Source organism: Oculina patagonica, chromosome 1, assembly GCF_052425735.1.
Source record: "Oculina patagonica isolate OP01 chromosome 1, crgOcupat, whole genome shotgun sequence".
In the NCBI taxonomy this organism is placed as follows: domain Eukaryota; kingdom Metazoa; phylum Cnidaria; class Anthozoa; order Scleractinia; family Oculinidae; genus Oculina; species Oculina patagonica.
The window spans coordinates 14,322,211-14,339,931 of NC_135758.1; the positions used below are offsets into that span (position 1 = coordinate 14,322,211).

At 39.3% G+C, this 17,721-nt stretch overlaps 1 protein-coding gene across 1 annotated transcript in view; it reads right to left on the bottom strand.

Moving 5' to 3' along the window:
• Positions 1-942: 942 nt before the first annotated feature.
• Positions 943-17,721, bottom strand: part of LOC144658133 (ras-specific guanine nucleotide-releasing factor 1-like) — a 43,641-nt gene continuing 26,862 nt past the window's right edge. The window contains exons 13-27 of the mRNA XM_078518484.1: positions 17,389-17,567; positions 14,730-14,806; positions 13,233-13,308; positions 11,401-11,671; positions 9,824-10,993; positions 9,363-9,457; positions 4,389-4,501; positions 4,113-4,179; positions 3,398-3,504; positions 3,217-3,301; positions 2,752-2,949; positions 2,419-2,498; positions 1,879-1,996; positions 1,657-1,725; positions 943-1,496 (exon numbers count right to left, since the gene is read on the bottom strand). Coding sequence (XP_078374610.1) covers positions 1,368-1,496; positions 1,657-1,725; positions 1,879-1,996; positions 2,419-2,498; positions 2,752-2,949; positions 3,217-3,301; positions 3,398-3,504; positions 4,113-4,179; positions 4,389-4,501; positions 9,363-9,457; positions 9,824-10,993; positions 11,401-11,671; positions 13,233-13,308; positions 14,730-14,806; positions 17,389-17,567 — 2,834 coding nt within the window. The 3' untranslated portion in view covers positions 943-1,367. The remainder of the gene's footprint in view (positions 1,497-1,656; positions 1,726-1,878; positions 1,997-2,418; positions 2,499-2,751; positions 2,950-3,216; positions 3,302-3,397; positions 3,505-4,112; positions 4,180-4,388; positions 4,502-9,362; positions 9,458-9,823; positions 10,994-11,400; positions 11,672-13,232; positions 13,309-14,729; positions 14,807-17,388; positions 17,568-17,721) is intronic.

Below are 17,721 nucleotides of genomic sequence, written 5' to 3' on the forward strand. Positions count from 1 at the left end.
ATCACGTGGTTCAAAATCGGACGACGGGTATCAGCGAATATACCCCGTCCGATTTGATATCCGTCGCCCGATTTTGTAGGCAAGCACAAAACAAACGAATGAAGTCACCTTATTCAATTCTAACTTTTAATGAAATTACAGAGTTAAAAATCACGTAAACCAATCAACTTAAATTTGTTTCAACCATAGTTACATCGGGTTTATAACGAAAGTTTTTTCCTATCAGTTTACTGGCGATAAGGCGCGTTGTAGAAATTAATCGGAGGGTTATAAAATAAATAAACCCCTTTCTGGCTTGCTGGTATATTGGAGGATAATGCCCTTTGCTGAAAGATTGTCCTCAAAATTTCACAGTTGCCCTCGAAGCTTCGCTTCTCGGCAAACTGTTCATTTTTCGACAATCTTTCAGCCTCGGGCATTATCATCCAATATACCAGCCGCCTGAAGGGGTTTATTTACTAATTATCTGTCACAAAAATTTCATGTAATAAGGTAACAGGTCATACTTTAATAAACGAGGCTTTTTTATTCGCTCGCTTCTCGATTTGTAAAAATAAATTTTTATGGAAATATCACTCTCAGCAAAATCAAATCAAACGTCCACTGACGGCCATCTCAGTACATTAGTTGGGTAGGGAACGCTTTTTCGTCCAGGTGCCGATTAATAAATTATCTCTTATCAGACGAACGAAATTAGGTTACAGTTTTCTTCCAATAAAAATTCATAAATACATGAAAGATCGTCGCATTCATGTATACAATTTAAGCAGTTGCGAAAAGAAACTTGAAAAATATGACATCTCATATATATTCACTTTCAAATTAAAATTCTAATATGATTTTCATTACGATACACCAGCCACTCAACTTTACATTCAAACTCGCTTGTATTTTAATGCAAACTGCATGATCCAAGCAGATCGGATAATATCAAAAATGCAATTTATCCTTGAAGTAGTCTTTTATTATCATGAAATCATCACGAGCAAGCGTTACACAGCGATGCATTTGTTGCCAGCAGCATCTATAAACGGAATAAATTCCTTAAAGCTCTATCATTTTTAAAAACAAATTTCTAATTGCGATTTAGTGCTCTGAATTTCTACATAAATACATCTTTGTCATGAAATGCGTACCTGGCATAAGTACAAGTAAATAATTGAACATTTTTTTATGTTTACCAACCATGTTAGCGTGACCAAATGACAAACTGCGCGTGACGGACGCAAGTATATCACAAGACATAGAAAACTGAATTACAGTACCAGGATATCAAAACAGGCGTCCATAACAAAATGTTTCTGCTATTAAATGACAATTTTAAGGGCCTTTCTTCAGTCTGGGCAGCACCGGTCGTTTCTATTGAGTCAGATTTCGGTCTCTACTGGTTGTTTGAGTTTAGAGGATGCCCGTTTTCTTGGTTCCAGTGTCAGGGAAGTTTGGTACAACATGTCCTCGTCCATAAGATTGTCTTTGGACATCAGATATCGAATAACCTGAAGCAATAATTGATAACAAAATATGTAAGAAAAACGTTCACACCTGTTTAGCATCCTAAGAAACAATGTAGTACACATAGTACAAAGTGAACAGGGAGTGACTAAAAACAGTGAGGCATCGTGCACTGTACAAAGTTCAACAGTTGTATTATCTTACATTTTTATCGGGCTCTAGCGTGTACTTGTTCTGTTGATAATGATGAATTTCTTCAATAACTTGAGCGATCTGAGAAGCAGTAAATGATAGTTAATTGGAGTTAGTACAAAATTGCAACTGCGTTAGGAACTCTACTAACGGAAAATTCAAATTAAAAATATATACAATAGCTTTTAAAAAACTGAAGTTATGCCCCAGCATTCTAAAGAAACAAATCCTCACCATTCTCATTTTGGAGAAATTGATGAGACCATTCTCATTAGTGTTTGGAGTACCATCCTCAATGAACGCCAAGTCTGTTAAGTAGAAACCAAGATATGGTATGCACGGAGGGTCCGCACTGTAAATAAACACAAACACAAACATTAGCACAATACATAGTAGTCGCTTTTCATGACAGCACTAGACGAATTTCTGCAAAGTCACGAACACAAATACATAAATTTGAAGAGGTTTTTTTACTTGACTTTTAACAGTTGCCAAGGTGGCCTGAACAAAAGACGATAGATGTTGTTACGTCGGTGGGCAAGTGAGAAACACGACAAAAAGTCAATTAACTGAAGTGGAATGTTGGGATGCCGACGTTTCGAGCGTTAACCCTCCGTGATAGCAAATAAAATATCTTCGCACTCTAACTCTACCATCACCTTCAAACACTTCAATGAAAAAAAAACTTGATATTTAGATAGCTTGAAGATTGCATGATCAAATGCCTTAAATAAGTGCTGCAGAATTAGCATAACTTTACATTCATAAACCTACCATCTAAGAGCATCTCTCATGTTCTTAAAGCGACCATCAGAACTAACCAATTTCTGAAGACGATCAATTAGCGTGCGTGTCTATGAGAGGACAAGCATGGAATAAGCATAAAATAAATAAAGAAAACATGTCAGTTTACCCACGTTTTGCCCTTATCCCTGATTGCGCCTGCTGCGACACGCTAACAGAACGATGCGATGAACCTACACCTACTAGAGCGCCACCTATTGAAATTTGACAGTTAAACTATTGCCCTTTCAAAAACTGACTGCACTACAACAGCGGCGCTTAAGGAAGATTTGAACGGACCACTGAATACTGTTAACTGCTTACCTGTTTAGATACTTTTTCCCAAGTCTTCTTCAGTCTGTAGATTGAACTACTCATGAAGGCGGAAGTAATTTCTAACACGGAGTTAAAATTGTGAAGATTGCGGCAAACCTCTGCTACCGCTGCCCACTTCTCTATCACCGTAGCGCGTGCCGAGGGAGACTGGTGCTTAAGAATCTCTGACGCTACCAGGGAACTTGTCTGGAAAAAAAAATGACGTAACGTTTTTAGGTTTAAAAGATTCTACTGTTTACATCGTTACCCATCACTCACAACAACTTTTAATTTAAATTCGATTGAAGACGGAATTACGGCTTCAAAAAGATTCAACTGGGAGAAAATATATTCGTTTTACTTGACATTTTCACGATTCAAACATTTTTGCATAAAAACAAATCTTTGCAATAGTAACTATCGTAACAGCTTATCTGGGGCCTCTTACAACTGCCACTCTCTTAGTCTACTTACTTCATTAAATCGCTTTGTCACGCGAAGAATGCTGGGGGCTCGAACGTTTTTATCCGACTTCATCCAGGAAAGGTTGAGGAATTCACTGAAAGAAAAATACAATTGTTTGATTAGACCGCGCTAATAAGACGAACACGACAGAGTTCTTTTATTATCGTTTAGAAGTCGATAATTTACTTACTGTGAAGGAATATTGGAAAAGATAACGTGTTCCACGAATGTGAGTTGCTCAGCCAGTTGAGTGGCGGAGATTTTATCGAATGTTGCCAAGTCCTCTGGTGTCGTCGTCTGTGCGGAGCCAGACAAAAGATTAGTAAATACACTGCATACAAACAAATAAGGAGAAAGGCAAGTATCCAAGAGTACCGTAAGTACTAAACTCAGAACACCAGACAGACAGACAGGCGGACTAACGGACCTCGGGGGCGCAGAATAGTAAACAAATTTTTATACGGGGTGGCTCCGCTCCGAGGTCCAAATTCTTACCCTTTTTGAGTCTGTTCGAACAAATTTCAAAGGCCTTTCAAATACAGAAATGACAGTTTTATCCTACCTTTTCTATACTTTAACTCGTGAATTTCCTACCCTTCCATATACCTCCAGCTTAAAAAGGTACCCCTTACGAAGCCCCCCCCCCCACATAGTCCATTATAGGGAGTACCCCTGGGGAAGGGAGAAAGGACAGACAGACAGACAGCCAGACAGATCGACAGTGTAACCGGGATGACATCGCCTTACCCTGGAGAAGTGTCCCCTTGGTGGGAATATAAGTGTACTGTTAATGTGTTCTGTGAAGCTGAAAGATTATCTCGCATCTGAGCTTGTACCTACCCCGCTCACACAACAGCTTAACACATAAGTTGATGACAAGTGCATTTATAGCGCAGCTAACTCACCATGGACAGAAATGTGGCCTGAAATGAAAGAGTGGCTTCCAATTCTTTGTGTTTTCGCTCAAGTGTCCTGTAGAAAAGCGAATAATTAATAATTGGATTTTCTCCCGATTCTCTCCAGTAAAGTAATTGTCAAGTGAACTCAACAACTCATTTGAATGGCCGGTCAGTTGTTGCTAATGTCCTTTTTTTCACTAAATAACGCTGAGCAAGGCAGTCAGACATGAACAAGTTGTGATTGAAAGAGAATAACGAAATACCAGTAAACAAAAAGCTTACCTTATAATTGCCGTTGCAAACTTTTGCTCTAGATTCGTTGATCCATCATAGCTTAGAATGTGATTCATTGACGAAATTAACTGATCTTTTAATGCTAGGTCGGCCTCAAAGTCCTACAGACAAACACAGGATCAAAAATCATTTACATGAAGCAAAAAAACCGGAATTTAAGTGCTACCGACTGGAATTTTCGAGAAAAAAATTTCAAAACTCCTAATTCGCATTTCTTCATATTCAGTCAAAAGAAACCCTTTGGTGAACTATTTACGAAAATGACATTTAAAATTTTCAAAGGGTTTTTATATTTGAGAAAATCGGCAAAAGGTTAAAAGGCCGTTTTCGCGTCCCCGCCACCATAAAATTTTGTCGAATTTTTGTGGGTATTCAAAACACTCGTACGGAAAGAAGGTTGAACGTATGAAATTTATCTTTGGCAGGTATGCGGGGCATCCAATATACTGTACAAAAACCTAAAAATATTGCAAAACGATGCAATTAAACAGATCTTTTTTAAAGCCCGAAAATTGGTATTTTGAGCACTTTGGTAAACACTTGAAACAAGGGTAACTTTGGTGGCAAAAATCGTGTCCTGGTACATCGAAATTTGGAATAAAAAATAGATCGGCGTCAACTACTAATATGGTACTGTAACATATAAAAAATCCAGCCCGGGCAATTGAAAAACCACCCGTTGAGAGAAGTAAACGCATAGTGAATATTTCATGTATTGACTACAAAAATTGTCACGGTCACGCAACACTAGTAAACACATTTCGATCTGATTTATTCAATGTGTTTTAGTTTTGCTCACTTTGGCTACAGTTTATGCTCGAAAAAGTCTACCTATCTTATGTATAATTTACTGTTTTGTATTCATATAAAAATTAATTTTAGAGGATGGGATAATTGATCTGACCGCAAAAATAAAAAGGTCAAGTTTCGTGTCATATTTACCGACTTTGCCGCTCACACTGTGTAACTCGACTGTAAAAGAAATAAAACAATTCAAAGCGAAATGTCTTCACAAAGTAGTCTCGAAGCGTGTCATATTTTATCCTGGTGGTTCTGTTTCATTAAACTACTAACTATTTAACACTGGTAAAAGTTATTTTTAGTTCCGGCTGTATCGATTCTGTAAAGTTTTTCGAATACCTCAGTCTGTGTGTCAACAACATGAATTTTGCAAATACAGTATGTGTTCATAAACAAGATGATGATCTTATCGACAAGCGTATCTATAGGAGAACATCGAAAAATGAAGTAACTGTGTTCAACTGCTTGTATATTTTCCTTTTAAGAGTGCGGGTCCTCGACTTGATATTATACGCCAGAACTGATACATGTACATGTTTACCAATAACTGCAAGAACTGGAATTAGATGTCTGTCTGAATGTCTGTTTTAACATGCAATAACAATAAAAAAAAAACACTCTTGGCTATAAAGCAAAAGATACTATACCACCAGCAGCAGCTTACCATACATGTCCAAACATAACAAGTAACGATTCTCGGCTGGTTGAGCAAATACCAAACACATTCGAAAAGGCGAACTCCACAGCCGTTGTCAGCCGTCGTCACGCTCTCCCCTTCGCTCCACTGTTCCCAAGCTGTCTGCCTTTCTCCCGTTTGCAATTTTTACACAGGTTCTCTGTCTTTTTACTGCGGCATTCACAACCAATCTCGACTCACTCTTTGTACCTCCAGACTCTTAAAATCAAATTCCATCCTTTGGATAGCGGGGAAAGGGAAGGTTTTATACGGGTGTTGGGTGGGGGTAGGGGGGGGGGGGTTAGGGGGTCAAGGATTATTTTGTCATTGATCTTATTGTCCCACAAAGTGACTGACCAGATTACTAGAATTGCAGAAGTAATCGTTACCTTAAGGTTGCTATTTTTAGCGGCGACTTATTTAAGCCATTTTTCTGAGCAAGATTTAGTGTCTATTTAATTTAGCGATCTCAGAATGTGTTTTTTTAGGCCAGGCCCTTGTGTGGGAAATGGTCTAGGCAAACTCTCTTTCGAAGCAAAAACTGTGGCAGCTACAATTCTTTTGCAATGAACTTGGACTAGCTGTTCCTGTTCCACAAGTGAGGAAAAGGGCTCTTTATGTGGTCCTGTTGCAAGAACTTGTCCAGGAATGTAGTTACATGAATGCGGGACAAAGTTAAAATGCTCTGTGTTCTGTTGCGTCTGCAACTATTAAAAACAGTGGCGGATCAAGGGGAGAAGCCATTGGGCCCTGGTCCCCATTATTTTTAGGCTAAACCGAGGCCCACGGGACAAAGAAAAATCATCTTCAAGAGCTAATTTCAGGTCAGGATGATTGGGGCCCCCACCTACCTAAAGGTCTGGATCCGCTACTGTTTTGTACACATAAGCTAGCTCCTAATAAATTTTCCAATACTAAGTGTCGTCGTACTAGCCGTGCATTTAAAATTACTGTTTTATACACCTCGAGTGACTTCTAGTACACGCATCTCCAAGCTACGTGAGATACGACAAAGAATTGTGTCAAAGTCTTCCTAACGTTGTGTGGCCCTCTGCATTTAATCGTCCCACATATCCTAAAATAAGGCAAGGGGCAAACCTTCAAATACTGAGAAGTGGAGACAGGAAATGATTTCCGACCAATTTTTTTCTGCAAGGTTGGTCCTTTTCTTCTCTCTACTACAAGGTTTTTTGACGCTGTTTTTTTTTTTTTTTAAGTTAAACCTCCTTCCTGAATTCCTGTCCACCTCAGTATCTGAGGGCTGAGGGCCAACCCTTAGCTAGTTCCCAGGCTGCTGTCAGTACAACATACCTCAAGGGTGCAATTTTTAACGGCTTCTAATTTTAGTGATTTGAGCGAGTATCACGAAAATTGCTAAATTTAAAAGTACTCGCTAAAATTAGTCTTCGTCAAATTTAATACTCGTTAAATTTTAGTACCTCCCTCCTCCCTCCCCAAAGGAAAAGAAATTAATCATAGTCGACATCAAAAATTCTTTTAAAAAATGGATATCGAAACTTTGTTCTTTCTGACAATGCCGTCTGCTGATTCTGTTCTTTTACTGAACATTTATTTCCATCTTAGCTATTACTTTATGAAATACTGGTTTACACTGGGTATCTTTTTTTCTAGGCCTGCTGTTTTTTTTTTTTTAAAAAAAAGTCTGAAAATCGCTAAATTACATTGTCGCTAAATCTTGCTCAAAAAAATCGCTAAAATTACTACCATCTTAAACCTTAGGGTAACTGATTACACCAGGTAATCTGGTCAGTCACTTCGTGGGACAATAAGATCAATGACAAATAATCCCTGACCCCCTACCCCCCCCCCCTACCCCCACCCAACACCCGTATAAAACCTTCCCTTTCCCCGCTATCCAAAGGATGGAATTTGATTTTAAGAGTCTGGAGGTACAAAGAGTGAGTCGAGATTGGTTGTGAATGCCGCAGTAAAAAGACAGAGAACCTGTGTAAAAATTGCAAACGGGAGAAAGGCAGACAGCTTGGGAACAGTGGAGCGAAGGGGAGAGCGTGACGACGGCTGACAACGGCTGTGGAGTTCGCCTTTTCGAATGTGTTTGGTATTTGTTCAACCAGCCGAGAATCGTTACTTGTTATGTTTGGACATGTATGGTAAGCTGCTGCTGGTGGTATAGTATCTTTTGCTTTATAGCCAAGAGTGTTTTTTTTTTATTGTTATTGTTAAACAGGAAATTAACAGACATTCAGACAGACATCTAATTCCAGTTCTTGCAGTTATTGGTAAACATGTACATGTATCAGTTCTGGCGTATAATATCAAGTCGAGGACCCGCACTCTTAAAAGGAAAATATACAAGCAGTTGAACACAGTTACTTCATTTTTCGATGTTCTCCTATAGATACGCTTGTCGATAAGATCATCATCTTGTTTATGAACACATACTGTATTTGCAAAATTCATGTTGTTGACACACAGACTGAGGTATTCGAAAAACTTTACAGAATCGATACAGCCGGAACTAAAAATAACTTTTACCAGTGTTAAATAGTTAGTAGTTTAATGAAACAGAACCACCAGGATAAAATATGACACGCTTCGAGACTACTTTGTGAAGACATTTCGCTTTGAATTGTTTTATTTCTTTCACAGTGCGAGTTACACAGTGTGAGCGGCAAAGTCGGTAAATATGACACGAAACTTGACCTTTGTATTTTTGCGGTCAGATCAATTATCCCATCCTCTAAAATTAATTTTTATATGAATACAAAACAGTAAATTATACATAAGATAGGTAGACTTTTTCGAGCATAAACTGTAGCCAAAGTGAGCAAAACTAAAACACATTGAATAAATCAGATCGAAATGTGTTTACTAGTGTTGCGTGACCGTGACAATTTTTGTAGTCAATACATGAAATATTCACTATGCGTTTACTTCTCTCAACGGGTGGTTTTTCAATTGCCCGGGCTGGATTTTTTATATGTAACAGTACCATAATAGTAGTTGACGCCGATCTATTTTTTATTCCAAATTTCGATGTACCAGGACACGATTTTTGCCACCAAAGTTACCCTTGTTTCAAGTGTTTACCAAAGTGCTCAAAATACCAATTTTCGGGCTTTAAAAAAGATCTGTTTAATTGCATCGTTTTGCAATATTTTTAGGTTTTTGTACAGTATATTGGATGCCACGCATACCTGCCAAAGATAAATTTCATACGTTCAACCTTCTTTCCGTACGAGTGTTTTGAATACCCACAAAAATTCGACAAAATTTTATGGCGGCGGGGACGCGAAAACGGCCTTTTAACCTTTTGCCGATTTTCTCAAATATAAAAACCCTTTGAAAATTTTAAATGCCATTTTCGTAAATAGTTCACCAAAGGGTTTCTTTTGACTGAATATGAAGAAATGCGAATTAGGAGTTTTGAAATTTTTTTCTCGAAAATTCCAGTCGGTAGCACTTAACTATCAAAAGGACATAGATTCACAGCTAACACTTACTTCAGGGTGTTTTGTGACCCAGTGACGAAGAACAGTCAGAACTCTCATGGTAGCCAAGTGAGTGTTAGAGGAGAGCAATTCCCGGATTGTGTGACCTGGACAAACACAAAAACAAGCACAAGTTTTAAATTTTCATCAAATAGACCACAGGAAGTGTTTCGGAGAAATTAACTACAAGCTTCTAGTTTATTTTATAGAGGGAACTTTAACACACTGCTAGGGATACGTAACGGCTTGGTACAATTTTTGTTATTTTATCGTCGGTGTATCTGTTAAACCTTGATGGTGCAGTAAAACTATCATTTTTACAGATGTTGTTTCAGACAAATTCGTGTTTTATATGAGTAATTTTTCTTTAGCTTTGCTTCAGTAAAGTGTCCGAAATTTGTCCGAAATAAGATAAACGATAAGATAAACGTATTAAATAAGACGTCCGAATTTTTTGCAAGTAATGTACTCACCAAAACGGAATTTTGTTGCGGTCGGTGAGGTGGCCGCGTATGACGGAGACGCGCCCGCGGTGGCAGCAGCGAAGGCCGAGGCAGCAGATGATATACTGGACCTGCGCCGGGAAGGCCTTGATGACGTCACAACTACTCCAGCACTAACACTGTTAGCTGAAGGTGAAAGAGGAGAACGCGGGGAGCTGATAGGAGAAACTGGAGACTTGGGCGGCTGCGGATGAGAGGAAAGCTTGGGGGAACTGGGACGACGTTGTGATTTTAAATTCAACACCCTTTCCTCAGCATCTTTGACGATTTTGTAAAGCCGACATGGTGAGCTTGGCCTTCGAGTAGAATGTTTGTTTTGTGTTAATTCAGGGCTCTGGTCCCCAGTTATTCCCAGACAGCCAACAGCAGGACCCGCGCTACGTTCGCGCTGCACACTGGGAGATGACCGCCGCCGATTATCTAAGGTCTTGGGTGTGCGAAATAAGTCGTCACTTTGCAGACCTACATCGCCGTTTTCAACCGCATGCGTAATTCTTCTCCTTGTTTTCTCTACACTGTTGTGTTCTGAATGAGGTATTGACTGGGTTTGTGATGAAGGCGTGTTATACGGCGTTCGGATTGTAGGGGGGGAAGCCTGAAGGCCTGACCCAAGTGAGTCCAGGATGGGATCTTTTGTCAACACAGCTGCACCCGACGAACACGCACGAGATCTTTTACCGCGCGGTTTAGGCGGAGCTTGCAGTTCAAATTTCACGTCGCTAAAAATATCGTCTTCCTGGTACGATGCTAGCATTGATCTTCCTTTATCATTCTCTGCCGACATTAAATCAGATGAGCTGCTCTGGGCCCGACTGCGAATGTTACCTCGTGATAGGAATGGCGAGCTGTAGTTTCTAGGCCCTCCGTGTCGAATTGGTTCTGGTGAGTGAAGAGGATCGTCCCCAGAGGACTCGGGAAACTCAAAGCCAGCGGACTCACCCAGAGCTGATGGAGAGGAGTGGCGCCTGTATGAATGGTAGTTAGAGGGGCACAGTCGGTCAGGTGTCCGTGTGGCTGCAGCACTTGTCGATATGTTCTCAGCCTGCTCGCTGTCTGATGGCATTTTAACGTCAGAAACAGTGATAGAGATAGACTGTGAAGGCGAAGGTTGATTCCTTTCACCAAAGAACTTACTGCGACCTTAAAAAGAAAAAGTGAAATAAAATCATCATTGACATGTGCTTGAACATAGTAAATAACACATATTCTTCGACCCAAGTTCAGTTATCCTGCAAATGGATGTTGCTGTTGAAGATAACGGCTTTTGTTTTACATGCCAAACAACAAAAGTGATGGCTTGAAATGAGTCGGTAACATCAAAATAGTTTTCATTGTACTATTTCCGTATTTGTATTGAACTCTGTTGAGTGCAGTGGGGGTAAAGTTTGGCGAACGCAGCAAAATGGTTTGCTATGAACTGTCACATCAAGGGCACATAACGAAGTCTGCTTTTTCAGTAAGAAAGCTGTTACCAGCAACCGAACTGACCACATGACAATCGGAGGCTCAATCTAAAAACGATTTGCCAGAAAGCAACATGCCGTTACCTTTCTTCTTGTCTTGTCGAGGACTCAGCGCCTCAGTCGGTAGCGATACGGAGCGGACCTTACGGCTGACTGGAGAAAACACGTCTGTTGCTAAGTACAGCGGGTAGTCCTTGTCATAATGAGAGTAGTAAAACTGTAGCAGCGTATCCAGAAGGGCCGAGGCTGATGTGAACACGCGATAGGTGATCAGAAACGTGTTTAAGAAGTCAGCACTAAGAAAACGAATGTCTAGAAGACGCTCCAACAGACGCTCCAAGCTGGCGTGACGTATCTACAGGAAATAAGAACAACAGGGGAAAACTGTTGAATATCGAGAAATAGTCACGGTTAAGATAAAGTGCGTTCTAATCCAAGGAAACATCGAATGAGCCTGGTGGTTATGATGCACAAGATAGCTTTTGAATTGGAGAAAAACACCAAAAAAGTAATAATAAACAGAAAATAAACAAGGATGGCTACGACTGAGGAAGATTAATTACGAACGACAGACTTGAAAAAATTGGCTGTCCGCGACATATCATGGGGTGACTAGGAGTACTGCCACTAAACAACTGCCCTGGATGGGATACAAGTCCAAACAATACACTTACACCAAGACAGGCACAGAGAGATGAAGTTTATTGCCCAAGAACAGGCCATGCTCCAGCAAGGACTGCTCAGGACCCTATCCATAACGCTTCCAAACAAAAAAGGACTACCGCTACTTCCGCTAATATGAACATTTTCATGTACGTAAGCATACAAACGGAAACAATCAGCGTAAAGCACATCATAATCTGACGGAGTATCACAATGAATCAGGCGAGGTTTGTTCAGTCCCGTGTGAAAGGAACATTCACGAAAGCTGTTTTACTGGCTGGCTTCACAATCCACGCGCTTTATACATTAGGATGCTAATATCATTTATGTGTTTATTGTTGCAGATTGTCGTGCTCTATAATAAAGCTAGTAAGATTATCATTGCATTTTATGTTATAGTTGATATAATGAAACTCCTCTCCACAATTGATCTTTTCGGATTTTTTAGCTGGGTATTGAAGCAGCAGAAGTTTCAGGAAGCAAACTTGATTATGGTTCTTGAGAAAAATCAATTGCATTTCTTCTCAGAGTGGCCATATTTTTTACACTCATAGCTATACTGATGTTCTACATACATACAACGGCCAATGTAGGTTCAAGTAAGGCCCCCCAAAATGTACGAGCTTATTTTAAAAGAGAATAATAATAATACACAACAACGTATTTTCGTTGATGCGTTTTCGCTTATCGTCCACGCTGATACGATCGAAAATGCACTGCTTTGGAAAACATCGGTTTTTGTCGTCCACATTGATACGAATGGGCTCCGTTTTCAAATGTATCCACTTTGGACAGAGTTTCAAATGTATACGTATCAATGTGGACGACAGGCGAAAACGCATTAGTGCGGACGGGCCCAAAACATTTTTTTTAGTGCGATATTTTCCTCGTTCAACGAGTTCCCTCTAATGAACTGCTCTCGTATCTTAACTGTCCGAAAGTAACTGTCACCCTAAAGTAGTTACTATCCAAAAACCGCGGCCCACAGAACTCATATTCGACAAGTAAGAGGCGCCAGGCATTAACACTGCTACACAGACTTTGTTATCTTCCACAAGGACAAAATTTTTAGTGACGAAAACCTAGCCTCGCTGGCGGTTCACTGGCAAGCAATGGCGCGATGCAGTTATTATACTCAAATACCATTACAGTGAAAAGTTGACGCTTATCTTGTTTTTCGATTCGGTCAGATATTTAGAAAATTATTTTAATCGCGTATGAGAATGAAAATCAATAAGCTACTACGTACTAACCTTTGGTAGCTTGCAGCAGTTAAGTGCTTTACAGTATTTTATATCAGCATCATCTGTAAACAGTTTCGGGTCCGATCTAAAATCACAGAAGAAATCAAGGTAAGAATAAACAAAAAAGAATATTGAAATACAACGAAACATTCACATATTGAATACATCCAATGCAAATAATAATAAAAAATCCGACAACCAACCAAACCAAATAATTTTCTTAAACAGCCAGCCGAGTAAGCTCTGCTTCCAACTTGATAAACTAGCTTTGATCTTACCGCCGAGCATCACCAAGGGACAATTTTCATTGGTGAATAATTTTACAGCTAATTCGAGAAAGGTTGTCAGAAAAAAGCGCACGCGACAATCCCGAAAAGTATTGTGGGTAGTTTAAAGTTCGCTCTTCCTAGCATTTCAGGGAAATCTAAAAAAGGCACTATACACCATGGACGCTTGGCGGGAGATTTTGGTCATTCTTGGTCGTTCAGTGTTCTTCGCTCGCTCGCTTTTTTATTAAGCTTAGTTTGAACCGTTTTTGTAACTAATTGTAAATTGTGTTAGTTTATTTAGTTGTACCCATTCCTCGTGGTTTCGTGCTGCTGCCGCATTAGATGAGGAATTCGTTTCCACATATTTTTTAGCCACTTCTGAAGGGTGTGTTTTTAGTGGTTTTCGTACCTGGTGTAAAACAGCTTTTAAATCTTAGAACCAATAGCTCTTACTTACAAGGTTCCAAATTGTTATTAAGATACATTCTGTATCTGATGACTGACTGACGCATCCTCGATCAATGAATGTCTCGTGATTGTGCAGTCAGAAATAGCCTGGCATGTCAGTAGCGTGAAGGCACGTGGGTTATAACTTCCTCCACATGGACGGAAGTCCATATTAAACGAAGAATATAAACAGGAGCCCACGAAATATCTGTTGTGGACAATTTTTGTTTGCCTTAAAATTCTTCAAACCAGTTTGATTTGTCTTTTTCTGTCTTAATAGTCATTATCAAAATCTGAAACATCAAACTGGTTTGAAAAAATTTCAAGCCAAACAAAAATTTAATCCACATGTCCAAATTAACAATAAGCTATTGACGAAAAGGCAAATGCGTAGGGAGTTACCATCATATCATTGTTTCTACGAAAACTACAATGATGACTGAAATGTGACAAAAGTTACAATCAAATCCCCAGGGGACACACGAAGGGATCATCCCTGCTCCAGATAAACAAACCACTCTAAATTTTCATTCATTAAACATCAACTATCTATCCTACCCTTACGCACTTTGGAATTACGCAACATTAAATTATTTTGAAATTAGCAAAGACCGGTGATAATAGCAATTTCACAGCAGAACAAACGCGTGGTAAACGCAACACAAAATGAATTAAAAAAGGAAAAAAAAAATATTAAAAAGCCAAGTTCAGTTGTCAATGTGACCTATGCGATTTCGACATGTTTTAACTTCCGCCAAAGTTAGATCAACTTTATTAAGTTGTTACTGACCTGACACTACATAAGCTTTGTCTTGAGGCAACAGAAATATTGTCTTCTTCTGCCATCACTGCGAGATTCTCGATACACTGAAACACAAACAACAAAAGCGCAAATGATATAAACACACTCGCATTGTAAGGATTCTGGCCAGCAGTGATCGCTAACCTGCCTTATTTGATCTACTAGACTTATTCAAAGCTCCTGGCAATACATTGTATCAAGAATAGCATCCCCTCATTGAACAAGGCAGAAAAAAAATAATAAAACGACTGTTATAAAATATAAACAACGATATACTAAACGCAACAACAAAATAAGCCTTTAAATTTTTTTTTGCCCTACCTTCATTCACGTTTCTAGCGTGAAACTGCAGAAAGCTAGCACAAAAAGCGATTTGACTGAACAGAGCAGTAACGTGATAAAACAAGTCGACTTCCTGTTTAAACAAAGCCTAACCACTAAGAATTTAGAAAAGATCTTAATTTATTCACGTAAACTGAAACACGATTTAAAATGCATTAACAAATTCAAATCCAGCTGACTGCACCTGTTACAGCGGAAGTTTTACTTGGTAACGCAAGCCTTCCTCAAATGAGTTCTTAGTAACAAAGAAATATTTAAATTACCGCTCGCTGCCAATGCTCCAGTCGACTAACGACCAAATAATCTACAGGGCCAACACTTCAGATACGACAAAACGACTAGACTGGATGAAATTCTTGAATCGAGCATTTCCTAACGAGCCACTGTTTCGATAAACATCGCAAAAAGGGTAAATTAATTGTTCGCTACAAAGGAATACGCAAAAGAACACTGAAAATAAGAGAAACGCAACTTTCCTCGGTCTCCTGACGAAGAGTTTCTGTTGTTAATACATCCCACATCCACAGGAAATACATCGCCACGTTTTGGCGAGTGGGCGGCAATTAAAATCATTAATGGCCGACTTCTATGGCTTGAATAATTGAGTATATAATTACACCATGTGAAATAAATTTCTTTGTTGTTTTTTCTTAAATTTTCCAGTTAACTGAACAGAATGCTCCAATCAAGTATTCCACGTTTTACATGTTTTTACCGCAGGCAGATAGAAATGTTTACATGCAAATTAAAAATCTTTCAAGTTGATGAATAGATGAAAAAGTTAAATCTGCCAAGACAGCTTGAAATATTCAGTTTTGCATTCCAAATTATCCATATTAAACACCGCTCCGATTCGTTTACTAATTTACTCGGTGAATTCTGGAGTAAAATATCACGGAGCACACAGAATTGTCTAGACAAAGACATAAATACAAACTATGGTTAAAAAAAATAGATATTCAACACCTACCGATGTAAATCTCACCAGCTTCACTAAAATCACTCGAAATGTATCTCCTTTCACGTTTGCAGAGTTGACTGACGATATTTAACAGGTACGGTAGATTATATTTTGCTGTTGTCTGCTCATAGAAGCACAGTGCGAACTTCAGTTACCCACTCAACATTTTCTCGGCTCGTGTGGAACACTTTTTTTTTATTTCTAGCCTACGTTGTGACGTCATCTCAGCATCCATGACGCGCTCGGCACGACAAAATAAAATCTATTTGTTAAACGTTGTTATAAATTCACGTTTACCTTCAATGTCTAGAATAAAAAATCAGAGGCACGGAAAATGTATCACGTTGTTCACATTTGACTCTTGCGATATTCCGTATTGAATCAGTGAAATAGCTTAGCAAACATTTCGCAAGTTTTTTGTGCATATGCAAACACAAACAGACGTACTGTCATATCTATCGCCTTTCCCCCTCACTGCGCGCCATGCTGCTACTTACACCCATGTTATACAAAGCGAACATTTACAGTGTTTGAAATCTCAATAGAGAGTGCTAACAATTGTACAAAAAAGAAGAAAGTACAATTCTATTTATTATAGTCTTATAGACAGCTAACTGAATCGCACCACGGACACCTTGATGCTATGGTGTTTTTAAAGGCTCCCGAAGTTGAATATAACAATAACAAATCACTCGCGACCGCTGAATTAAGCTACAATTTCAATATCTTGAAGTTTTGACTGTGCGCATCTTTACCGAACCTTTACTATGTTAAGCAGCTACTATTAAGGTAAAGCGATTTTCCCCGGCCAAGACCGACTGAATTTAAATTCGGTTTTCTCTCCAAACTAAAACTCCTCTTTACTTAGCGAGTATTGAAAGCTGCGAGTTTTCATGAATTCAGTACTTTTTATTAGCATAACCGCGTGGCTGACTATTGGCAAATTCGTTATGAATGGATATGCAGATGCTTTTAAACAATCGATAGAAAGTCTCGGAAGGCGTGACCGCACGGTTTATGATCATTAATAGTGTAAGTATGATAGATCAGCCGTTGGGTTATGTTATGAATCATTGGACAGTATATAGATTCAAGAGTTTGATTGGGACTTTGCTTTGACCTCACAGTCTAATTGTCAAAAGTTATTATTGTGATTACATTCGAACTTCTCCTAGTGGCCACCCGACATACAACGGCCAGTTCAGTCTCTGTCCCGGTCGCCGATACAACGGACATCCGCTACAACGGAAACGGCAAGAAAAACGCCATCCAAAATGCATATCTTTCCTCGAAATGGCCAGAGTGACCTTGGTAGCTCGTAACTAACTGAGACAGGGTAATTACCTGGCTTATGTCAGAAGTCCAAGCGGCCTTCTCCTGTGCTGATGGTGCCATTAACGTGACAGTGTGAGGGGGTCCTGGGTCCGGCTTATCACGTGATCTCACGATCAGTTTGAAAGTAAGCTCATCCAAGTCGATTTCCTGGTTTCCTCGACCGCCATATAAAACACTTTCAGCATCCACTATGACACAAACACACATACTTAGTTCACTGAGGGGAGTTAAAAGGTGATGCATTGAAGGTTAACTTGAGTGCTGGGTTAAATCTCTGAGCTTACACTGAGTTCAAGAAATTAGCCTGTTTGAAACCGTACCCTAAGCTGAACCGAGATTCTA